General features: G+C 48.3%; 1 protein-coding gene across 1 annotated transcript in view; it reads right to left on the reverse strand.

The window, feature by feature from the left end:
• Positions 1-4,583: 4,583 nt before the first annotated feature.
• CSNK1G2 (casein kinase 1 gamma 2) overlaps positions 4,584-23,921 on the reverse strand; it is a 31,034-nt gene continuing 11,696 nt past the window's right edge. Inside the window, 10 exon segments of the mRNA XM_033136680.1 lie at positions 4,584-4,713; positions 5,057-5,163; positions 10,208-10,291; positions 11,280-11,428; positions 12,183-12,267; positions 13,995-14,080; positions 14,644-14,878; positions 17,969-18,117; positions 19,849-19,918; positions 20,192-20,232. Coding sequence (XP_032992571.1) covers positions 4,659-4,713; positions 5,057-5,163; positions 10,208-10,291; positions 11,280-11,428; positions 12,183-12,267; positions 13,995-14,080; positions 14,644-14,878; positions 17,969-18,117; positions 19,849-19,918; positions 20,192-20,232 — 1,061 coding nt within the window. The 3' untranslated portion in view covers positions 4,584-4,658.

Consider the following 23,921-nt stretch of genomic DNA (forward strand, 5'->3'; position numbering starts at 1 on the left):
AGATCAACTGGGGCATAGGTGGGAGAGGAGAAATGTTCCTTCTGGCAATAAGTAGGGGTGAGGGGGAAGACTAGTTTTGCAGCAGCTCACTTTCAGCATGGACCGCAAGGGAAACCCACTTTGCTGAGTGTAAATGCCCAAAGTGGGCAAGCTTCAAGCTGGCAGGACCTCATCTTCAGGGGTTTTTAAAATCAAAACACACCTTTTATGAACGTACAACGCACATCAGGATCAATGGCCTCTCAATACACTTTTTTTTTTTACAGCCAATGAGCATTTCAGCCTTCGCAAAAGTACTTCGGTCCCAGATTTTTGCTCCGTCTGAAAATGTGTGTTGGAAACCCTGGTGGAATAACTCCCCTCTTTTTCTGCAACTGGAGCGCTCTTGGGTGTTACTGGACTCCCAACTTCCTGGCCAACAGGAAGCAGTGATGGCAGCCTGAGCCCAACCGTTCCTCTTGCAAGCAGCTCAAGATGTTTATGTGCTTTGCTGACCCACCTCCACATACAAGCACAGTCTACCTTAGATTGCCACCAAGTGCAGAGGGGGAAGACTGGTTCATGCACAGCGCTTGTGGGGTTCCCATTTGGGAGGAGGGTTGCAGTTCAGTGTTTAAGACCATCTGCTTTGCAAAGGCATGATCCCAGATTCACGTTTCCAGGCAAGGCTCGGAGAGACCTGAAACCTTGCAGATCTGCTGCCGATCAGTGTCGACAATACTGAACTAGCTGGACCAATGGTGCCAAACTTGGTTGCTGCTAAATCAGCCCTTTATTTAGAATCATGAGGACTAGTATGGCTAGGAATGTCTGCTGCCTGAAACCCCAAATAGTGTGGTCTTCTAAGTCCTGGTATGACACTCTAAACCAGGGTTTTCCGAAGCTTGGGTCTCTCGCGGCTTTTGGAATACAATTCCCATTATCCCTGACCTGCTAGCGATGGATGATGGGAGTTGTAGTCTTAACAACAGCTGGAGACCAGTTTGGGAAAGTGCTCTAGCCTACGCTACACCCTGGGTTATAGGAACTTCCGGAAACAAAACATCATAAAGTACCACACCTTCCCATTTCAGCCAAAACCCAAAGAAAGATCTTTGCAGAATTTATTTTTCAAGTTTTTTTTTAATTTTTTTGTTTTTCATGGGTTTTTTTTCTCTCCTTGGTTTTTTTTTTGAATTTTTTTTAATTAAAAAAAAAAGCCCCTAAACCTCTATGGCTTTCAAAGAAGCTTCAGAGAAACTTTTATATGCCATTTACCTGTGTACATTTTTGTTTTTGTTTTTTGCTTAAAGCAGTTAACTAAAAACTGGCAACACAAAGAGTGTCTCTCGCCGCCTTGCGTTTTTGGATTCACGTCGGCAACAAATCTCGTCTCTGCGCAGACTCAAATCGATCACCTCACCCCCCCCCCCATTTTGTAAAGCAAAAAAAAAAAAAAAGCAATTTTATTTTCTAAAACAAAACCAAACAAACCACCGGTGCTGGGTCAGCAAGATTCATTTCGACGCAAGCTTCTGACAATCTGGGCCCAAACGGCAAAAAAAACACACCTTGATGTCGATCTCTGTTATGTCAACGTAAATCATTTCAAAGTCTGCCCTTTTCAAAACCAGAATAATCCACATTGCAAGTGGTAATCCAAGCACACTCACATGCACTCTTTTTACATAAACATTTTAATTTTAATTTCTTTTACACCCTCCTGGGACTGGAACTACATTACCCCCCCCCCAGCATATCATTTAAGGCTGAATTTTTTAATTCCCCCCCCCCTCTTTTGCACTGTTTAGGGAACAAGCTCAAACACTGCACGTCTCTAAGTAACCCTATTTTTAGCGAAAGTCACCAGAATCGAGGATTATAATTGTCTTCTGCCCTTTACCTTAACGCCTCCTCCCATCTTTCCATTCCAATGCCCCCTTCCCCCCCAAAAAACCACACACCCCTCTTTTGAGGCACTGAGTTTATAAACCTAAGACTGGTAGAGCAAGACGATAATTTGGGAAATTTTTTTTTAATTCTTTCTCCTCCCCACGCCCTGCCTTTTCTCCAAGTAGCCGTAAAAGAAACATTCAGTCATAAAAGAAAAAAGGGGGCACCCCCCCAAAAAAAACCCCAACATTAACAGCACACACAACTGAAAACTTAATTTCGGCTTTTTGCAAGGGGTTCGCTGTAGAGAGTGGCGGGGTGGGCCTTGCATTCTGGCACTAACTCCCCAACGCAACTTGGAATCGGGGGTGGGGTGGGGGTGGGGTCCTGCTGTCCAGCCACAAAGGAACGAGGAGGACTAGAAACTTAAGAGATCTCACTGTTAACCAATTTGACTCTAGCACTACCAAGTGAACAAGACGAGGGCAAGCACACACAGCTTGGTGGGTATTTCCCCCCCCCCCCGTGGTGGTGGTGGGAGACAGGTAGTGGGAATCGAAGCAACCGGGGGGGGGGATATTACCAGTGGTGAGGAGGTGCAGCAGTTTTAAGACACGTAGAATTTGGGCTTGTCGCAGCGACGTGGGTGCCATTTAGTGCAAGAGACCAAGGATTTACCCCCCCAAACTTCCCTGCCCGTCTATTCACAGCCTTGCCCCACCCAACCATAGCCTGACATTAACAAGTGTTGTGGTTACAACATATGTAGGTTTGGGGGGGGCAGGCTTTTCTTTTCTTCTTTTTTTTTAAGGAAACAACATGCTACTCTGGAATAGGTGCAGGGGAAGGCAATGCCCTCCCCTTCTTCTCTGTATAAAAATATATTTGTCTATAAAGAAGCAGCGAGGCTTCTCAGTCCTTGTTTGGAAGCAACGGACCCCCCCCCCCACACACAAATCGTGCCCAGAAACTTTGCAGGACCTAGAAGGATGGTGGTGGTCCAGTTGGCTGGAAGAGAGGGGGGGCACAAACATGCCTTCGCCAAGGTGTGGTCCTAACTGGCCGCATCCTCGGTGGGATTTAAAGACGGCCAAGAAACCCAGAAGGAAAGGGGGGGGGAGCTCCCCACCGCCCCAAAACAACCACCAAGGAGTTAAATCTCCTTCTACCCATTTCCTTGCTCCCTGCAGCAAAATGCACAAGATTTTAAAACTGCAGCGGAGAGCAGGACTTCTCGGACGACACCCCGTAGCTGAGCAGTTTAGCAGAAGCTGGAATTCGTCACTGTTGAGTGTCTGATCTGTATTTGGGGGGGAACACAGAAACAACAGGGGGGGATTGTCCTCACATGAATTCGTTTGCACCCCCTCCCAACGAGCTCTTGCTACAGGTCTGTTCTGGTTGGAAGTTTTGGGGGCTAGGCTTGACCCCCGCAGAGTGGCAGATCCTTTGGGATCCTAGCAAGGATCTGCACGGATAATCCAGATTTCGATTTTTGGCTTTGGCCACCCCCCAACCCTCTCATTTCTGAACTCCCCCCCACCCCCCCAAAAATATTATTCATAGCAATGGAAGTCGTTTTGGGGGTTCATCTTGGCCGGCAGCTGTTCCTGAGATCCAAGGCACCCCCAGCGAGTCAGTGGGTCTTTTTTTTTCTTTTTTTAAATTAAAGAAGAATCTAGCTTTCCTCAAAACGAACCCCAAAGAATTCTCTAAAGCCCAGTTAATTTCAAGACGCAGATGCTCCTTGTATTGCTACCCCCAAAAAAGTGCATTGAGAAATGAAGAGTCAGAAGTGTAAACGAGCTGTTTTCCTCCCCAGACATGAAACCCCACTTTGCCGCCGCCGCCCCCGCCTGCCGTGCTCAAGATGGGGAGGACACCCCATTCCGTCTGTCTCCCCAAAAGGACCTTGGACACAACTATATCGGCAGGGGGTGGAGAGAGAAACTTAAGAGGGGTGGGGTCGGGTGGGCACAAATCTAAAACAATATACTTTATGAAATTTAAAAAAAAATGATGCAAAAAAAAAACATTTACATCGCTACAAAAACAAGAGGGAAGGAGGGGGAAGAAAGAAAATAAGGAGACTTTCCCACAAACGCAATGACTAAGATGCAATTTTTAAATTAAGTTAAAGAAACAGCAAAGGGTGGGGGAGAGGAGGGGAGGGAATATTAGCTGCAGCTGACATTCCCAGCAAATCTTCTGCAAAGAACTGATTCCCAGGGTTCTTTTTTTTGCTTCCAAAAAAATAATTCCATGAAACCAAGGTGAGGAAGGGGGGCAGAGAAGAGCCCAGACAAGTGTGGGTTTTTTTTTTTTCCCTTGGAGGAGGGCTGCATAAATAGTTAATGCTTTTTTTTTTTCTCTTTGCAAAACCAAGGAGGGGCGTGGGCACTTCCGAAGAAAGTTCAGCAACATGCTTTTTCTTCCTCCTCCTGCCGGTTCCGCTTCCCTCTGTTGCTGTGTCTCTTGGAGAAAGGGAAAAGAAAATAGAATATATATATGTATATATATATATATTCAGGCTGAGAGTGGGGGAGAGGCTTCCCCTCCTCTCCCTGGATGAGCCTGCGAGTGGAGTCGAAAGCGGTCTGTACGCCACACGGGACCCCTTGCGAATCTGGAGCGGGCGGAGGGGAGAAGGCCCGTCCTCTCCCACCCGTCCAAGGGATCAAGATCCATTATCCACAGACAGGAAGTGAAAAGGAAGAGGGGGCGGAAGGTGAAAACGTAGTCCCAAGTGGATGCCGGCCTCGGCCAAAGCGGGGAAGGGGAGCACGTCACTTGTGGCGCTGGGTGGTTTTCCTCTTCCTCCTCTTGAAGAAACAGCAGCACCTGAGAATCGAGGAGAGGAGGGCGTTAGGAGCCTTGCAGGCGGATGAGGCCCAAGCGGGACCCGAGCACAAGAGCAAAACTCTCCTCTCGCTGCTTCCAGAAATAGGCACCCAAGCTCTACAAGGAGGCAAAAGCACTCGTGGAATCACAGAACGGTAGAATCCGAGGGTGTCGTCGTCCCCCCAGGGTCATCTAGTCTAACCCGCTGCAAGGCAGGGGTGCAAAGCAGGGCCAGGACTTGGGGGAGAGTTCAGAGGGTCTCGGGGGCCGGACCTGAGCTTCCCCCCCCCAGGCCAACCAAGACTCTGTGTGCCCCCCATGCAAGAAGACTTGGCTTACTCACTTTGTGTCATCTGCCACCTCGACCTCGGCGGGGGCGGTGATGGGGGCATTTGAGTGTCCGGCAGTGGGGTCATCTGTGTTCAGCTCCCCGTTGGTCGAACTCATGACCTGAGGAGGTAGGAACAGGAGGCAGGTGAGGTGGGGGGAGAGGGACGCATGCCCGCCGCTTGCACCCCCTCTGCCCCTGGGGTTTTGCACAGAAATGCAGAGGTCAGGGCGCATTGGCCCCAAAGGCAGTGCAATGACATTGAGCCTGGCATTTGGAGCAGAATCTGTTCCGCAAAGTGGAGGGAAGCGGAGAATTCAAGGGCAGGTGCAGGGGCGTAGCGGGGGGGGGGGGGTGAGCCGCCCTGGGTTCCATAATGGAGGGGGTGACAAATTAGCAAGAAAATGCCTGCTCCGAAGGTCTTATCTTACTATACTAGGGATTATATAGCTATATATGAAATTTCATGCATATCGGTTAATATCTTGACCCTCCTCCACCAAAACAGCTGTTCACTTGGCTGTTTTCCTATGTCACGAAGGCTGAATTTTCAGTTCAGAGAACACTTACTGTTCCCAACCCTAATCCTGTGGAAAGCCATCTAATTAGACTTTGAGAGGTTTTTAGGAGGTAATTTAATTATTGTTTGATTTTATACCACTGTTATGTATCTGGTGTTAACCACCCTGAGCCCGACTTCAGCCGGGGAGGGTGGGATAGAAATAAAAAAGTTTTTTTATTATTACTTGTTATTATTCCTTTGTAAGAAAATATGAAATAACGTAAAACCATTTTTGCGGGGGGCAATGGGGGGGTACCACCTGACCTTCCCATGCCTTGGGGGGGGGCGACAAAAATTTTTTTGCCCCCGGGTACCAATTTACCTAGCTACGCCCCTGGGCAAGTGTTGAGCCCTTTGGTTTGGGGGTGAACAGCGACCAGATTTGGGTAGAAGCGCGGGTGCAGAGTAAAAAAGCCCAAAGACAGTTTCCACCACCTCTAAAGCGATTTTGCACAAGGTTTCGAAAACGTCCCGTGGGGAACCGCTTGCACTGCAAGCCACGGTTTGGCTACTGCCTGCAAACCGTGGACCGGGGGAAGAAAACCGGAGTCGAGCGCTCTTGCTTCCCGAGCGAATGCCCACCCGAGGCTTCGCTTTGATGCCTGCTGCGAGGAGAGAAACCTTGCTGCCTTCGAATCCATCGTTTGCAGGCCAGGCCATGGTCTCTGGGGGGGGGGGGGAGCGGCCGCTCTGCGCAGACCCTGGTTGGTGCTGAGCCAGGGCTGCACTCTGCAAAAATGCGCAAACAGCCCAGATCTGAACCTGAGGGAGGAGAGGGTGGGATTTGGGGAGGGGGTGCATTACTGCAAATGTCCAGCTCATTTTCTTAGTACCACACAGGGGTTCGTCAATGAACATAATCACAGGACAGCTCCAACCGACCCGGTTTATGTTCCACTTTTTAGAGAGAGCTGCTGCAGCTGGTTCAAATCCCTCCCAAGGCTGTGCATTTAACCAGCAACACCGCCTTGCTGTTAGCTTTCTCCAGAAAACATTTTTTGCGTCTCTCGCTGCACTGCATTACACAGTTCCGACTTTTAAGAACATTGGAAGATGAACTGAAAACCAAATGGATACCCCAAGTTTTCAGTCCTCGTGGAGAGGGAAACTCTGAACATTCGAAATTCTGAATTTCATGCGCAAACTTGTAAGGATTAAGAAACCACTGCCAGAAATCAAAGTTTAGCACTTTTTGGGGTGTGCAAGGTGTCTCATGTGCCCATCCTATCGCCGGGTGCCCCCAACCCCAAAAAATATCCCATTACACACCCCAACTTCTCTTCTCTAGCCCCTCGCCTGAGAACAGGTTCCTTCAGTCTCTAAAATTCCTTTACGGACACAAACAATTAATATCCCAAAACATTGCAACAGGACAAAGCTTGTACAATTTTAGTTTCCCGTTTGCAGAATTCCAGAGCTCTCGCCTCCTCCATAAAAGGCCGTACCAACAGGTTAATTCTGCAGGGTACTGGGGTATTATTATTGTGGCTGTTAAATATTATTATTATTATTAACATTGTTATCGTTAATACTATTATTAAATAATGTAATATATGATTGTTGTTATTATTCCTGGTGTGGTAAGAAAATGAAATCTTTTTTGTATGTATTCGGTAATAAACGGCAAAAGCTGGAAGGATATCTCACTGAACTCTTGAAACCACGATCCTGGAAGAAAGTCAGCCCTGTTGATAGTGAAACTTTATCCTTCATTCTGGGTTTGCTGATAGAAAATAGTGTTTTTTTCCTGAATCCTGCCTCTCAGGGAACAGGTTGCTGTCACAGGAAACCCACCTTCAAAAAACCCTGCTGCGGATTTGTAATGACAGAGAGAGAATCCCAGAATTCTTGGTTGATAGATAGATTATTTTATTCTGTTTCTAAACAGCTTTGTGAAGGGTTTTTTTTTAATTATCAAATGGTATGTAGGTTTTATGAAATAAGTAAAATAGACAGGAGAGTGACCAAGGTTTTCTTTAAAAATTAAAAATACCCAGACACACCCACCCCGTCTTCACCAAGGGGGGCGGGGAATAGGAAGAGATGCCGGGCTCGTGCCTGTTGACTCCAGTGTGTCTACTCTGAGTAGGCTCGAGTCCTAGTAATTTCTGCGGTTGTACTCAAAGTAGGATTTATCGGTGTAATGCACCCTCAGTAGGCTTGCAATATTTCCACTAGAGCTCCAGAAACATCCCACAATAGCCCCCTTCCTAGAAAAACGGGGGCGGGGGGAGTCACATCATGCGCGGACACAGACAGGGGCAACTCAGCAGCACACATGGGCGGACCCGATTCACCATCAAGGGAAGAGCTGTGCACTCCCCCTTTTCTCCAAGCAACACTGGGGGTGAGGGTCACAGGCGAGAGAAAGCAGAAAGGACCTAAAGAGAGGGTGCTAGCCCACAGAGTAGACCCACTGTCAGCCAGAGCAATCTGGGACGGTGGCAATGTTTGCAGGGGCCGCTGGGGCCTGAACAGCGGTTTGCAGGTCATGCCCCCCCCCGCCCCATACGCCCCTCTAATGTACCTGCACGGACCCCCCAAGCCTGCTGGCCGCCAGGTGGGTTCCTAGAGCCTCCTCCGCAGGCTGCTGGCCAGCCTGAGGGTCCCACATTTCCGTCCCCTCGGGGGACTGCTAGCGACGGAGGGAGGAGACAAAAGGGGGGGGTGACGAAGGCGAGAGAGGGGTCAGAAAAAGATGAAGGGGGTTTGTGGGGGGAGGCGACAAAGGGGGAAGAGGAAAAGAGAGAGAAAGAAAAGAAACAAAACAAAACAAAAAGCATGCAAAACGAAATAATATAAAACAGGCCTGGACGCAATTCCCCCAGAAGAGGGGCAGGGTGTGTGTGGGGCACCAGGTGCAGCCGAACTACAACTCCCACCGCCCACTGGGCTCAAGAAGTGCACCTGGAGGTCTTCCAGCCTCCTCCATCCCTGAGGCGTTCCCCACTTTCTCGGAAAGGAAGGCATCTCTGGAGGGATAAAGGCTCTGCTCCCCCAAACCGGAAAAAGAGGCCTCCGCTGCCCCTTCTTGCCTTGCAGGTGGGTTCCCCAGCATGGCAGGGCTCCAGCTAACAGTGTCCCTGCCGGTTGCTGGCACCCCGACATCTGCAACGCCACAGGTACCCCAACCCTGAAAGTGACCAGCGCCGTCTGGAAGGGAAAGGGGACGGCAACCGGAGCACCCGTGACCGAACCCCGTTGGATTCACAGCCGCTGCTGAGTTTCACTAAGCACACGCAGGGCAGATGTGCCTCCAAATCTAGGGTTTCCCAAACGTGGGTCTCCAGCTGGTTTTTTTGGGGGGGGACTACAAATCCCAGAATGCCTTGCTAGCAGGACCAGCGGTCAGGGATGATGGGAATCGTAGTCCCAGAACAGCCGGAGACCCAAGTTTGGGAAACTCTGACGAACGGCACGGCCTTCGAGAGATGCCAGGGGTACACACACACACACACACACACCAGTTCACACTCAAAACACATATTGTTAATTCCTGCATTGCAGGGGGTTGGCCTAGATGACCCTTGGGGGTCCCTTCCAACTCTACGATTCAATGAAATGCCACCAAGATCCTCAAGGGACAGGCTCCTGGGGATTTTGGACTACATTTCCCATCATTGCCTACCTGGGAAGATAGGAGTTGTAGTCCAAAAACAGCTGGGGACCCAAGTTTGGGAAACCTTGTTCTAGACCAGGCACAGCCAAACTTGGCCCTCCAGCTGTTTTTGGACTACGATTCCCATCATCCCTGACCACTGGTCCTGTTACCTAGGGATGGTGTTGTAGTCCCAAAACAGCTGGAGAGCCAAGTTTGGCCATGCCTGATTTAGACAGACCCAAGGGCTGACTCAGAATAAGGCTATGTCCCTAGCGAATCAACTCAGGGGTCAGAGCACCTGCTCGGCATGCAGAGGGTCCCAGGTTCAAACTCCGGCATCCCAGGTTTAGTCTGTCCCTGTCCTGAAGTAGCCGAAACCTTGCTAGAAGGCAGCTCCGCACCTTCCCGTTTAAACCAGCCCATCGTTCAACACCATGAGGACTAGAATCTTCCTTTGTTCGTATGGAAGGAGCCACGGGATCAATCCTTTGCACACCCGTTAAAAGCAAGCCGTTAATTCAGGTTGTTGAAAGGGAAACAGCCCTCTCTACCTGCAGAGCTGCTGCCAGCCAGTGTAGACAGAACTAAGATATATGGACCAATGCTTTTCCACCGCACCCAGGCAACCATTCCTCCATCGCACTCACTCCTATTCAGAAATGACTTTTCCTCGGCCACCGAGGCGCCTCCATCTCTTCCCACCAGGTGGCGCCAAGCCTCTGCTCCCGCCTCCGCAAGGAGCCGGCCCTCATGGCTCACCCGTGCTCCATGCAGACTTCGGCAGCCTTACCCCTCTGTGACCCCCATTCACTCTAGCGGGGATCGAAAGAGAGATTAAACGTTCCCTGTTTTGGCAGAAGTGGAGGAAATTTGCAGGCTTGCCAACAACTCACTTTGGCTCTGGCCGGCCTCCTCTCCCACCCCATCGCCACCCCTCTGACTGCCCCACACCCCAATATGAACCTCTGGGGCATGGAAGGGGTGGGGAAAGAACCCCGCTTACCTGCTGTTTGATGTACTGCTGAGTTTTTTCCCTGTTTGGAGCCTGGGCTTGTAAATCGCTCTGAATTGTGCCAATGGGGGTCGGCTGCAAGGGGAGGAAGAAAAGCGAGGCAGGGGCTTGAGATCGTGAATGCCGACGGTATACCGTGCTCCTTTGCAAATCGCAGGCTTGGAAGGGAATCCAAAGGTCCTCTAGCCCAACCCCTTACAATGCAGAGATCTTTTGCCCAACGTGGGGCTCAAACCCACGACCCCGAGATTAAGTGTCTGATGGAGCTACGTCCAAAATGTTTTCTTCTGTATCAGAGTGCGGGTGGCACTCCCAGCCGTACTTGGAAAAATCAGGGGTTGGGGCCTTCCGCATTCCAAGCAGCTGCTCTGTCACAGAGCCATGGACCCTCCCAAACAGGTGGAGAAGTTTGGGGGAAAAGGTGAATAAGGTGGGGGAGAGGATAGAAATTCGAGAGGTGTTAAAGAGGTGATGGACTCTCTTTCCTTGGACGTCTTCAAGTAAAGGTCCATTCGGAATTCAATAATTGCTGTATTGCAGGGGGGGTTGGGCTAGATGACCCTTGGGGGTCCCTTCCAACCCAACAATTATCTAAAAAGAGATATATTTCTTTTCCCTCTCCCCACCCACCCAGCTTGAGATTTCTAAGAAACCGTACAACCTGCGCAGCTTCAAATCACCACCGTTTCAAAAGGTTCCACCGCATACAGGCAAACTCCTGCTCTTCGATCTCAGGAACCACTGTGCAAAATCTGGCGGACATAATTGCCGTTTCTAAAGGCCCGCAAAGGGAGCCTTGATTCAACATGGAGTCCAACTGTGTCCAGCAAAATTCGGCGGCGATATATCCAGAGGTGTTCAGATGCAGAACAAACAACCAACTTTTCGAAATATATAGCTGATTTTTTTAATTTATATTTTTAAAATCCACCTCTGGTTTTCAAGGGTCAGGAGCTGCATCTGCCTGCATTTGCTCCGGCCCTCAAAAGGGCTGCCTATGAGCAAATGCGGCCCCTCAAGTTCTCCAACCCAAAGCCAGCCGCTCCCCCCGAAAACAACTCACTAAAGGCTTCCCTGCCCAGTCGTATTCGTAATCAAAGACGTAGCCGTTCCGGTCAAAGAGGTCCGTGAAGAGTTTCCTCAAGTAGTCATAATCCGGCTTCTCAAAGAAGTCCAGGCGGCGGACGTATCGGAGGTACGTGGCCATCTCCTCTGCGGAAGGGGAAGGGAGGGAAGGCGGAAGAGGCAGCGGTTGCCCAATGGTCAGAGCACACGCAATCTCACCAAGGGAAACCAATCCAAAGGGCCAAACTGGATCAACGGGGCAAACTTGTAGGGCAGGGTTTCCCAATCTTGGCTCTCCAGCCGCTTTGGTGCTGCAATTCACATCATTCCTGACCTGCAAGCTAGTCCAAAAACAGCTGGAGACCCAAGTTTGGGGAAACCCTGTTGCAGGTAGAGGGGAAGCGGGACGTGTGTGCCGGGTGGCCTTTAAATCAGACTATCGCCATTGGGATAATCAAACAGAGTTTTATGGCCTCCCCCCAGTGATATTCGGAGGGGTGCAGGCATCTCAGGGGGGCTGCCGGGAGTTTGGCGCCTGGCAACACACCTGGAGGGGCATCATGGCATCTTGTGGCCACCTGGACGCACCTGAGGAAGCCTTTCAGAGGGACCCAAAGGCAACACCCAACACATGCCACCCTGAAGAAACAGGGATCTGGTGGTAGAGTGCTCCTGGACATGGAGGTTCTGTTCAGAGGCCGATTTTTGTGGCACACCTGTCTCCTCCCACTCCCTCCATGACGTTACTCCGGTCCCCTTTCTAAGAAAGGTTGCAGAATCGTAGGGCTGTAGACTCAGAAAGGGGGGGCACACACACCCCGAGGGTCATCCAGTCTGACCCCCTTCAACGCAGGAATCGTAGCCAAGCCAGCGGTCATTCCTCCCTCCGCCCAGCCCTTACCGGGGAAGTTTTCGCACAGCACTTCGACAGGGGTGGCTCTTTTGGTGTCGCCAATCTTCTGGTATCTCTCCTTCAGTGTGTCCGCCTGCAATGAGAATTTGGGGTGGGAGAGAGGGAGAAAGGAACACATCTATCAGGTCCCCCAAATCACGTCCCATGGGAATGTGACAGCTGAGAGATGGGTAATTGCCCCCAGATACAAAGATCTACCTGCCTGCAAGGCCATCCCCCCCTCTTCAGGTATTGGCTGAGCTGCTGTGACCTCACAGAACGTTCAGCCAACGCTCTGCTTGCTGAAGGGACGGAACCGGCAGTCCTCTAGTCTGTAGGCACCTTGAAGGCTTCGGAACTCCCTGCCCCTTGATGTCACTGTACACTTTCCAGCTCCTTGTCTTGTTTAGGGAAGCCTACCTGGATGTTTAGAAAGCTGTAGTCTAAACCACAGAGCCTAGGGCTTGCCGATCAGAAGGTTGGCGGTTTGAATCCACTGTCGAACAGCTTTCATCCTCTTCCTAGTGTTTGGTTGGAATCCAGGTGGGGTTTGATCAGGGCAGAATAGAGTGATACTATTCCTTCCCTTAGGGACGTGGGTGGCGCTGTGGGTTAAACCACAGAGTCTAGGGCTTGCCGATCAGGAGGTCGGTGGTTCAAATCCCTGCGATGGAGTGAGCTCCGGTTGCTCGGTCCCTGCTCCTGCTCACCTAGCAGTTCGAAAGCACGTCAAGGTGCAAGTAGATAAATAGGTACTGCTCTGACGGGAAGGTAAACGGTGTTTCCGTGCGCTGCTCTGGTTCGCCAGAAGCCGCTTAGTCATGCTGGCCACAGGACCCGGAAGCTGTACGCCAGCTCCCTTGGCCTGTGAAGCGAGATGAGCGCCGCAACCCCAGAGTCGGACACGACTGGACCTAATGGTCAGGGGGCCCTTTACCTTTACCTGGATATTTAGAAAGCTGTAGGCTAGTTTTTATCCGTTTTCAGTCTATTCTGAAGGGTTTAAATTATTCTTGTTAATTTTTCTTGTTGACGATCTTCTTGTTTTATATTTTTTTGTTAACCGTTTGTGTAGGGTTTAAAACAAACAAAACCCCAATCGGGCATATGTTGAAACACTTTGAATAATTGCTGTTACAGATAACCGTCAGATAGGAAGGCTACTTATCTTCCTTTTATCTGTTTTTCTATTTTTTTACTTATTCCCCCTCCCCCTTTTTATTTATATAAGCTGTTTTGGAAGGATCTGTTTTATATTTTCTTTCTCTTTATTCTTCTCTCTCTCTCTCTCTCTTTTGGATATAATGCTTTTTATTACCCTTTTATATAAACGTGTTCAGATTTTAATGCTCAGTATGTTACAAACCTTCAATAATTTATTATTATTTTTTTTTTATGTGGGTGAGCTGCAAAGGAATAAGTGAAGGCAGAATTGGCTGGATGTGTGTGGGGGGAAAAAACGTAAAGGTAAAGGACCCCTGGACAGTTAAGTCCAGCCGAAGGGGTTTCAGTGCTCATCTTGCTTCAGGCCGAGGGAGCCGGCGTTTGTCCGCAGACAGCTTTCCGGGTCATGTGGCCAGCAGGATTAAAATCGCTTCTGGCGCAACGGAAACGCTGTTTGCCTTCCCGCCGGAGCGGTACCTATTTACCTGCTTGCACTTTTGACGTGCTTTAGAACTGCTAGGTGGGCAGGAGCAGGGACCGAGCAACGGGAGCTCACCCCGTCACTGCGGGGATTCGAACCGCCGACCTTCCGATCGGCAACCCAAGAGGCTCAGTGGCGGTTGAGAAAAGGCTTTTCCATTTTCCATTTTCACTCACCTTCAGGCCCTGCCACGGCAGGCTCCCCCGGAGGAAGTACATGAACATATGACCTAACGCCTCCAGGTCGTCCCTGCGACTTTGTTCTGTGCAAGAGACAACAGCGGACATTTTCAGTTGTCATCATTTTAGCAACTTTTTTTTCTTATTTAAACCCAAAGAACAACACAGAATATCTTTGCACTGGCCTCCCTCCACCCCACCCCACCCTTTAAAACAGTGTTTTTCAACCTTTTTTGGGCAAAGGCACACTTGTTTCATGAAAAAAATCACGAGGCACACCACCATTAGAAAATGTTAAAAAATTTAACTCTGTGCCTATATTGACTATATATAAAGTAATTCTCTTGAATTTTTCAATTTTTCCCATGGCACACCAGGCAACATCTCGCGGCACACTAGTGTGCCGCGGAACAGTGGTTGAAAAACACTGCTTTAAAATAACAGTTTCTGTGTCCGGCACGGATGCAGCAATTCGGAGAGGGCTACACCGTTTACAGAGTTATGCTCTCTTCTCTCTCTGCAACATTCTCTCTTTCTCTCGTCTCCGCCACACATACCCAATCTGCTTTCCCTTGTCCCCCCCCATCCCTTGCCCAGCCCCACAGCCCCCCCATCCCATTTCAAGGGGCTGATTCCTCCAGCTCACCTTTCCCCAGGTGTGTGTTGATGCTCATGTACCGCGCCGTGCCGGTCAGGCTCTTGTGCTCTCGGTACGGGATGTGCTTTTTGGTCTCGGGGTCGATGAACTCTTTGGCCAGGCCGAAGTCAATGATGTGGATTACGTGTTGGCGCTTGCTCCCGGGGCGCCCCACAAGGAAGTTCTCCGGCTTGACGTCTCTGTAGATCAGGCTTTTGGTGTGGACGTACTCCATGCGGGTGATCTGCGGAAAGAAGCATAGAATCATCGAGTTGGAAGAGACCCCAAGGGCCATCCAGCCCAACCCCCTGCCAAGCAGGAAACACCATCAAAGCATTCCTGACAGATGGCTGTCAAGCCTCCGCTTAAAGACCTCCAAAGAAGGAGACTCCACCACACTCCTTGGCAGCATATCCCACTGTCCAACAGCTCTCACTGTCAGGAAGTTCTTCCTAATGTTTAGGTGGAATCTTCTTTCTTGTAGTTTGAATCCATTGCCCCGTGTCCGCTTCTCTGGAGCAGCAGAAAACAACCTTTCTCCCTCCTCTATATGACATCCTTTGATATATTTGAACATGGCTATCATATCACCCCTTAACCTTCTCTTTTCCAGGCTAAACATACCCAGCTCCCTAAGCCATTCCTCATAAGGCATCGTTTCCAGGCCTTGGACCATTTTGGTTGCCCTCTTCTGGACACCTTCCAGCTTTGTCAGTATCCTTCTTGAACTGTGGTGCCCAGAACTGGACACAGTATTCCAGGTGAGGTCTGACCAGAGCGGAATACAGTGGTACTATTACTTCCCTTGATCTAGATGCTATACTCCTATTGATGCAGCCCAGAATTGCATTGGCTTTTTTAGCTGCTGTATCACACTGTTGACTCATGTCAAGGAAAGTCGCCAGAGCCTCTGTGCCATGTGCAAAGTAGCACTTGAGATTCTGTGCCCCTTTACACATTTCCCCCAAGTTATATTTTATTAAGCGTTCAAAAGTTTCACATATGCATATGTGAAACTTTTGAACGCTTAATAAAATATAACTTGGGGGAAATGTGTAAAGGGGCACAGAATCTCAAGTGCTATATATGATATAGACTCATAAATGCAAAGCGAGATATGTCAAGCCTTTATTTGTTATAATTGTGATGATTATGGTGCACAGCTAATGAAAACCCCAAAGCTGAAATTGTTAATTTGGGGTTCTCATCAGCTGTATGCCATAATCATCACAATTATAACAAATAAAGGCTTGACACATCTCACTTTGCATGTCATAAGTTTATCGCATATATTAGTTTCACCTTTTAAGTTGAATTACTGAAAGAAATCTGTTGGTTTTTTTAGACTGGGCAACATCCCAGGGGTCGCATGTCTACAATGGCTCCCCATTTGCAGAATCCTCTGCATGGGGCCCAAAGGGCGGCAACAGGAAAACGGGGCCTTATCTGCAGTGGCTCCCCATTTGTGGAATGCTCTCCCCAGGGAGGCTCACCTGGCGCCTTCATTAGACACCTTTAGGCGCCCGGCAAAAACGTTCCTCTTTAATGAGGCCTTTGGCTGGCTGACATCCTATTCCATGGGTAGGCAAACTAAGGCCCGGGGGCCGGATCCAGCCCAATCGCCTTCTAAATCTGGCCTGCAGACGGTCTGGGAATCAGCGTGTTTTTTACATGAGTAGAATGTGTCCTTTTATTTAAAAATGCATCTCTGGGTTATTTGTGGGGCACAGGAATTCATTCATAGTCCGGCCCCCCCACAAAGTCTGAGGGACAGTGGACCGGCCCCCTGCCGAAAAAGTTTGCTGACCCCTGTCCTAAACCCATTCAAATGTTTTTGCGGGAGGGGGGGTTATTGTATTGTTTTGTTTTTGTTACGAATTTTGCGTTTCTATCTTGTATTTTTACGTTGTGAACTGCCCTGAGATCTATGGATGAAGGGTGGTAATACAAACTCAACCGATAAATAACATCGGGAGCCAGCCTGCAGTAGACCACACAGAGCACGTTAACCATTATAATAAAGCTAACTCTTTATTAGAAAAAAACTAGGATCTGCAAAGGAGAGGCAGGCCTAATGAGCACAGCAATTCTTACTCCATGCTAAGACTCAAGGTCCTCGCCTCCCCGCAGCCGTCTAAGTCCCTTCCCCTCAGGGTTTCCCCCAAGCAATCAGAGACTGGGCCTGCATGAAGCTGACTTCTCCTCCGCCCTTTTCATACCTCTTCTGGTTCTGGGCGAACAGAAGGCACAAGAGCAGGAGACACTTGTGACTCTTCGCCATCTCTGCCTGTTGGCCCCCCTCCTCTCCTGCCTCTGATTCTGGACTACGTGATCTGATAAATCCTATGTTAAGAAGAGCCTTTACACTGGCTCGATTTCATGCCATTCCCACAGCATTCTTACAGGGTGTATTTTCCAATACCCCTCTGGATCTTCGACTCTGCCCATGCAACAAGGGAAAGATAGAGGACTTTATTCACTTCTTCCTCTACTGCCCACTATATGCCTCAATAAGATCCAGGCTTCTCTCTCTAATCCCGCCGACTATCTCCAGGGACGTTGACCGCATGAAATACTTACTGGTAGATGCCAACCCCTTGGTTTCACGTGGAGTGGCCACCTACATATTACAGGCCCTGAAACTCAGGACCACCTTTTTGGCCAACTTCCCTTAGCCTTAGTCTTATGTATATTCCCAACATGGACACTGTCGTCACGCCCGCTAGTGCTTTTTATTTTATTTGTTTTATCCAGTACAATTTTACTTCCAATTGTTTTAACTGTATCTGTTGTATTCTTTGCATAATCGTGTCTGGCTACTACTGCCTGGTCTTTTACTATGTGCTATGGCCATAGGGCTAATGCAATAAATAAATTGATTGATTGATTGATTCTGGACTGCTCTCCTCCACAAACTCTCCCCGCTCACTAAGCCCTGTTGCCTCTCCAGCTTGCGACACCTCCTCCTCCCAGTCTGACCACGCGTCATCGTCCCACCACCCCTCCTCGGGCTCTGAGCCTTCTCCCCTTGGTGGCTCCCCCAACCAGTTCCTCCCACCGTTCCTCGGCACCCAACCAATCCATGACAAATAATGAAATGAAATGAAATGTCACGTGTCGGACTGGCTGCCAAAGCAGGCAGAGGAGGGGTGGGCAGAGCAGCCCAGGCAGGTGCACACAGCACCGCCAGCAGTTTGGGGCTGCTGGCGGCCGAGGTGCTTTGCTGCCCGCCAGCAGAGAGCGCAGCCTGCTTCCTCTACACAGTTGGCAAGGGCACCGGGGTGTGTTACACGAGTCCTTCCAAAAAAGGGTGCTGTCGTGGTTGCCCGCTCACCAGTTGGATGGCAATCATAAGGACCGTCTTGAGGGTGAAGGTCCGGTCGCAGAGGTCAAAGAGGTCTTCCAGGCTGGGGCCCAGCAGCTCCAAGACCATCGCGTTGTATTTCCCACAGGGCCCAAAGTAATAGACCTGAGGTATCCCTTCTGTGGAGAAGAGGGGGAGGCAGTTAAGAGGAGGGCTCTAGATAGAGCTTCTCAATTGAATACTGCGGAAGGGACAATTTCGGCTCAGCTGAATTTCCAGGATGCTCCTTGTGGCTGAGAAAACTTCCTTTCCGGATTGTTATTTTTGAGATGCCTGCTTCCTCGTGAGCAGCGTTTGAGATTCACATTTTGCACCTGGCTATCGGCCACCAAGTGAAGATGCATGGGCACCAGGACGGGGATCCTTGGATCTGCACTGTTTTCAAACACCAATACCCCCCCCCCCTCCTGTAGAATTCTCTCCAATATATTTTATTGGCATGATCAGAATGATTTTCAGGAACCAAAGCGCTTTTTCTATGCAGCCTGAACAGCAGCAGTGAACAGCGTTATAGCGAACTGTTGTCGCTTGCCTTCTGTTCCCCCATTGCCCTGCTCAGAGTTGGGAAGAATATTCCTACGTTATGAATGGTCTGAGTCACCATTAAGAAAAAGAGGTCGGAATAGGCCAGTATATATGCAGACTGCATCAAGTGACTATTCTTCTTTAAGTTCTCAAAGCTCTTAACCTGGCTCAAGGTTGTCCTCTGAACTAGCCAGATGCTTAACTGATAATCAATCACAGTCAGTCCGTCATTCAGAAAATTAAGACTTTAGAGCCGTCTTGCCCAAAATCAGGGTGGATTTGGTTTAAATCAAACTGATTTAAATCACGATTTAAATCACTAGTCAGTAAGGCTCAGGGTGGATTTAAAGCAAAAAAAATCCGATTTAAAGCAAAAAAATCAGTTTGATTTAAATCCACCCTGAGCCTTACTGACTAGTGATTTAAATCGTGATTTAAATCAGTTTGATTCCGTTTTGGTGACTGTAACCCTGGTTCAAGGAGACGTTTGGCACCTAGCTTATTATTTATCTGAGTTTATTACACTGCCTAGATTCAGCCTCCAAGACCATGAAGTGAAAAAAAGGGGCTTTTAAGTCCCATTTTAAAAGTTAAACAGTAATCTCCCTAACAACTGAGTCCCATTATTTCAGTGTCTTCCCCCAAGTGCTGTTGTGAAAAGGTTAAGGGCTATCAACACACAGCCTCATTTTTACTTAATTCTTTTAAGTAAAAATTCACCCACCGCTGGCTGTAACGAAACCTGAGCAGTTTCGTAAGGAGCGTTAAAATTACAGACAAAAAGAAGAGTTGGGAAGTAGGCTTTAAGCTTTAAGAGGTCGTTAAAATCAGCAGCAGAATTAACGAGAGATTGAAACACGTCAATGTCTGGGGTTGACTTGCCTAAGCAAACGTATTTTCGGAGGCGCCGAATTCAGGGAACGTCCCTGCCTGGCGTCGATGGGAAGAAGAACAGCAGTAGAGAGACTGTCAATATTATTAATGCTTAGCAAACGCCCTGGAAGGTAGGCCAGCGTGAATGTCGCCCGTCCTGCTGACAAGGAAGGCGAAGGCTGAGAAAAGGAGCGAGGCAGCACCACAGCTTACGTCGAAAAATCAACACTGGGGGGGGGGGGGAATTCCTTTAGTTACCATCTTCTTCGGGGCACCTTGAAAATACCCGTCTCAAACCTTTACAGCTGCTCCGGAGGCTGTGTTGCAAAACAGCCCTTCCGAAGCCGCTCCTCGGACCATCATGAGGACTAGCACCCGCTTTGAAAACGTTTCTTCCGAAGCCCCTCCGGGGAGCGTGTATTACACACAAGACTGGCCAGCCCACTACCCACCTGCATTTCCCAGCTGTTTGTAGAACCGGTATTCCAGGTGGAGCTGAGGAGCTCTGGACTTGATGGGTTCCTGGAGAGAGGATGGAGAGTTGCAAAAATCCCGTTATTTTCCGGTGCAAACAGGGCAACATCGGAGCCTGCCTGCTCAATCAGGCCAGTGGCTCATTTAGTTCAGCTTCCTGTTCTCACAGTGGCCAACCAGATAATTAATAATAATAATAATAATAATTTGGAAAAACAATGGTCCCTACCTAAAGATGAGGATGGGGAGACATAAGAGACAGACCTGTTTAAAAACAGACAAACCCAGAGAAATCAACCTATTTATCAGAAGATCACTTACCAACTTGATCGCTACGTATTCGTTCGTATAGAGGTTCTTCCCTGTAAGAAAGGTTTTTATAAAAAAAGAAGAAAAGAATTTAGTCAAAAAAGGGACAATCACACACACACACACACACAAAAATCCTAATTTAGGATCTCCACACTAGAAAATTCCACGACAGTTAATCCCAGGGTCGTGGGTTTGAGCCCCACATTGGGTGAAAAAATAAATTCCTGCATTGCAGAGGGTTGGACTAGATGACTCTGGAGGGCCCTCTCCCGACTCTACGATTCTATGTGAGAGACCTATGTCTGCAAAAGAGGGTATAAGCCCACTTACGAATGCTTTTTTAAAAAAAGGAATTTACAATTTAAGCATCACTGTCTGTTGTGATTATAAAATTCTGTCCACGAATACCATGCTCCCCCCATCATCCGCTTTTTTAACATCCAATAAATAAAAAGTGTCCTCTTCCAAACCATGGTTATCAGGTACTAACCGCTCCCCAGAACCATTGCATCTCTCTCTCTCTTTTTCTTTTTTTTTAAAAAAGAGGAATGAAAAGCCTATTGTACTGGTTTGTACTGGTGCTTACTGGTTTGTACTGGTTTGCACTGGTTTGTACTGGTGCTTACTGGTCTGTACTGGTTTGTACTGGTGCTTACTGGTTTGTACTGGTTTGTACTGGTGCTTACTGGTCTGTACTGGTTTGCTTTCCTCTTGCTTCCTATTACTTGCTGGTCTGTACTGGTTTGTACTGGTGCTTACTGGTTTGTACTGGTTTGTACTGGTGCTTACTGGTTTGTACTGGTTTGTACTGGTGCTTACTGGTTTGTACTGGTTTGTACTGGTGCTTACTGGTCTGTACTGGTTTGCTTTCCTCTTGCTTCCTATTACTTGCTGGTCTGTACTGGTTTGTACTGGTGCTTACTGGTTTGTACTGGTTTGTACTGGTGCTTACTGGTTTGTACTGGTTTGTACTGGTTTGTACTGGTCTGTACTGGTCTGTACTGGTTTGTACTGGTGCTTACTGGTTTGTACTGGTGCTTACTGGTCTGTACTGGTTTGTACTGGTCTGTACTGGTTTGTACTGGTGCTTACTGGTTTGTACTGGTTTGTACTGGTGCTTACTGGTTTGTACTGGTTTGCACTGGTTTGTACTGGTGCTTACTGGTCTGTACTGGTTTGTACTGGTGCTTACTGGTCTGTACTGGTTTGTACTGGTCTGTACTGGTTTGTACTGGTCTGTACTGGTTTGTACTGGTGCTTACTGGTTTGTACTGGTTTGTACTGGTGCTTACTGGTCTGTACTGGTTTGCTTTCCTCTTGCTTCCTATTACTTGCTGGTCTGTACTGGTTTGTACTGGTGCTTACTGGTTTGTACTGGTTTGTACTGGTGCTTACTGGTTTGTACTGGTCTGTACTGGTGCTTACTGGTTTGTACTGGTGCTTACTGGTCTGTACTGGTCTGTACTGGTGCTTACTGGTCTGTACTGGTTTGTACTGGTGCTTACTGGTTTGTACTGGTTTGTACTGGTGCTTACTGGTTTGTACTGGTTTGTACTGGTTTGTACTGGTGCTTACTGGTTTGTACTGGTTTGTACTGGTTTGTACTGGTGCTTACTGGTTTGTACTGGTGCTTAATGGTTTGTACTGGTTTGTACTGGTGCTTACTGGTTTGTACTGGTTTGCTTTCCTCTTGCTTCCTATTACTTGCTGGTCTGTACTGGTTTGTACTGGTGCTTACTGGTTTGTACTGGTTTGTACTGGTGCTTACTGGTTTGTACTGGTTTGTACTGGTGCTTACTGGTTTGTACTGGTTTGTACTGGTTTGTACTGGTGCTTACTGGTCTGTACTGGTTTGTACTGGTGCTTACTGGTTTGTACTGGTTTGCACTGGTTTGTACTGGTGCTTACTGGTCTGTACTGGTTTGTACTGGTGCTTACTGGTTTGTACTGGTTTGTACTGGTGCTTACTGGTCTGTACTGGTTTGCTTTCCTCTTGCTTCCTATTACTTGCTGGTCTGTACTGGTTTGTACTGGTGCTTACTGGTTTGTACTGGTTTGTACTGGTGCTTACTGGTTTGTACTGGTTTGTACTGGTGCTTACTGGTCTGTACTGGTTTGTACTGGTGCTTACTGGTTTGTACTGGTTTGTACTGGTGCTTACTGGTCTGTACTGGTTTGCTTTCCTCTTGCTTCCTATTACTTGCTGGTCTGTACTGGTTTGTACTGGTGCTTACTGGTTTGTACTGGTTTGTACTGGTGCTTACTGGTCTGTACTGGTTTGTACTGGTGCTTACTGGTCTGTACTGGTTTGTACTGGTGCTTACTGGTTTGTACAGGTTTGTACTGGTGCTTACTGGTTTGTACTGGTTTGTACTGGTCTGTACTGGTTTGTACTGGTGCTTACTGGTTTGTACTGGTTTGTACTGGTTTGTACTGGTGCTTACTGGTTTGTACTGGTGCTTACTGGTTTGTACTGGTTTGTACTGGTTTGTACTGGTGCTTACTGGTTTGTACTGGTTTGTACTGGTGCTTACTGGTTTGTACTGGTTTGTACTGGTGCTTACTGGTTTGTACTGGTTTGTACTGGTTTGTACTGGTGCTTACTGGTCTGTACTGGTTTGTACTGGTGCTTACTGGTTTGTACTGGTTTGCACTGGTTTGTACTGGTGCTTACTGGTCTGTACTGGTTTGTACTGGTGCTTACTGGTTTGTACTGGTTTGTACTGGTGCTTACTGGTCTGTACTGGTTTGCTTTCCTCTTGCTTCCTATTACTTGCTGGTCTGTACTGGTTTGTACTGGTGCTTACTGGTTTGTACTGGTTTGTACTGGTGCTTACTGGTTTGTACTGGTTTGTACTGGTCTGTACTGGTGCTTACTGGTTTGTACTGGTTTGTACTGGTTTGTACTGGTGCTTACTGGTTTGTACTGGTGCTTACTGGTTTGTACTGGTTTGTACTGGTTTGTACTGGTGCTTACTGGTTTGTACTGGTTTGTACTGGTGCTTACTGGTTTGTACTGGTTTGTACTGGTGCTTACTGGTTTGTACTGGTTTGTACTGGTTTGTACTGGTGCTTACTGGTCTGTACTGGTTTGTACTGGTGCTTACTGGTTTGTACTGGTTTGCACTGGTTTGTACTGGTGCTTACTGGTCTGTACTGGTTTGTACTGGTGCTTACTGGTTTGTACTGGTTTGTACTGGTGCTTACTGGTCTGTACTGGTTTGCTTTCCTCTTGCTTCCTATTACTTGCTGGTCTGTACTGGTTTGTACTGGTGCTTACTGGTTTGTACTGGTTTGTACTGGTGCTTACTGGTTTGTACTGGTTTGTACTGGTGCTTACTGGTCTGTACTGGTTTGTACTGGTGCTTACTGGTCTGTACTGGTTTGTACTGGTGCTTACTGGTCTGTACTGGTTTGTACTGGTGCTTACTGGTTTGTACTGGTTTGTACTGGTGCTTACTGGTTTGTACTGGTTTGTACTGGTCTGTACTGGTTTGTACTGGTGCTTACTGGTTTGTACTGGTTTGTACTGGTTTGTACTGGTGCTTACTGGTTTGTACTGGTTTGTACTGGTGCTTACTGGTTTGTACTGGTTTGCACTGGTTTGTACTGGTGCTTACTGGTCTGTACTGGTGCTTACTGGTTTGTACTGGTTTGTACTGGTGCTTACTGGTCTGTACTGGTTTGTACTGGTGCTTACTGGTCTGTACTGGTTTGTACTGGTGCTTACTGGTCTGTA

Source organism: Lacerta agilis, chromosome 18 (genome assembly GCF_009819535.1).
Source record: "Lacerta agilis isolate rLacAgi1 chromosome 18, rLacAgi1.pri, whole genome shotgun sequence".
NCBI classification, from domain to species: Eukaryota; Metazoa; Chordata; class Lepidosauria; order Squamata; family Lacertidae; genus Lacerta; species Lacerta agilis.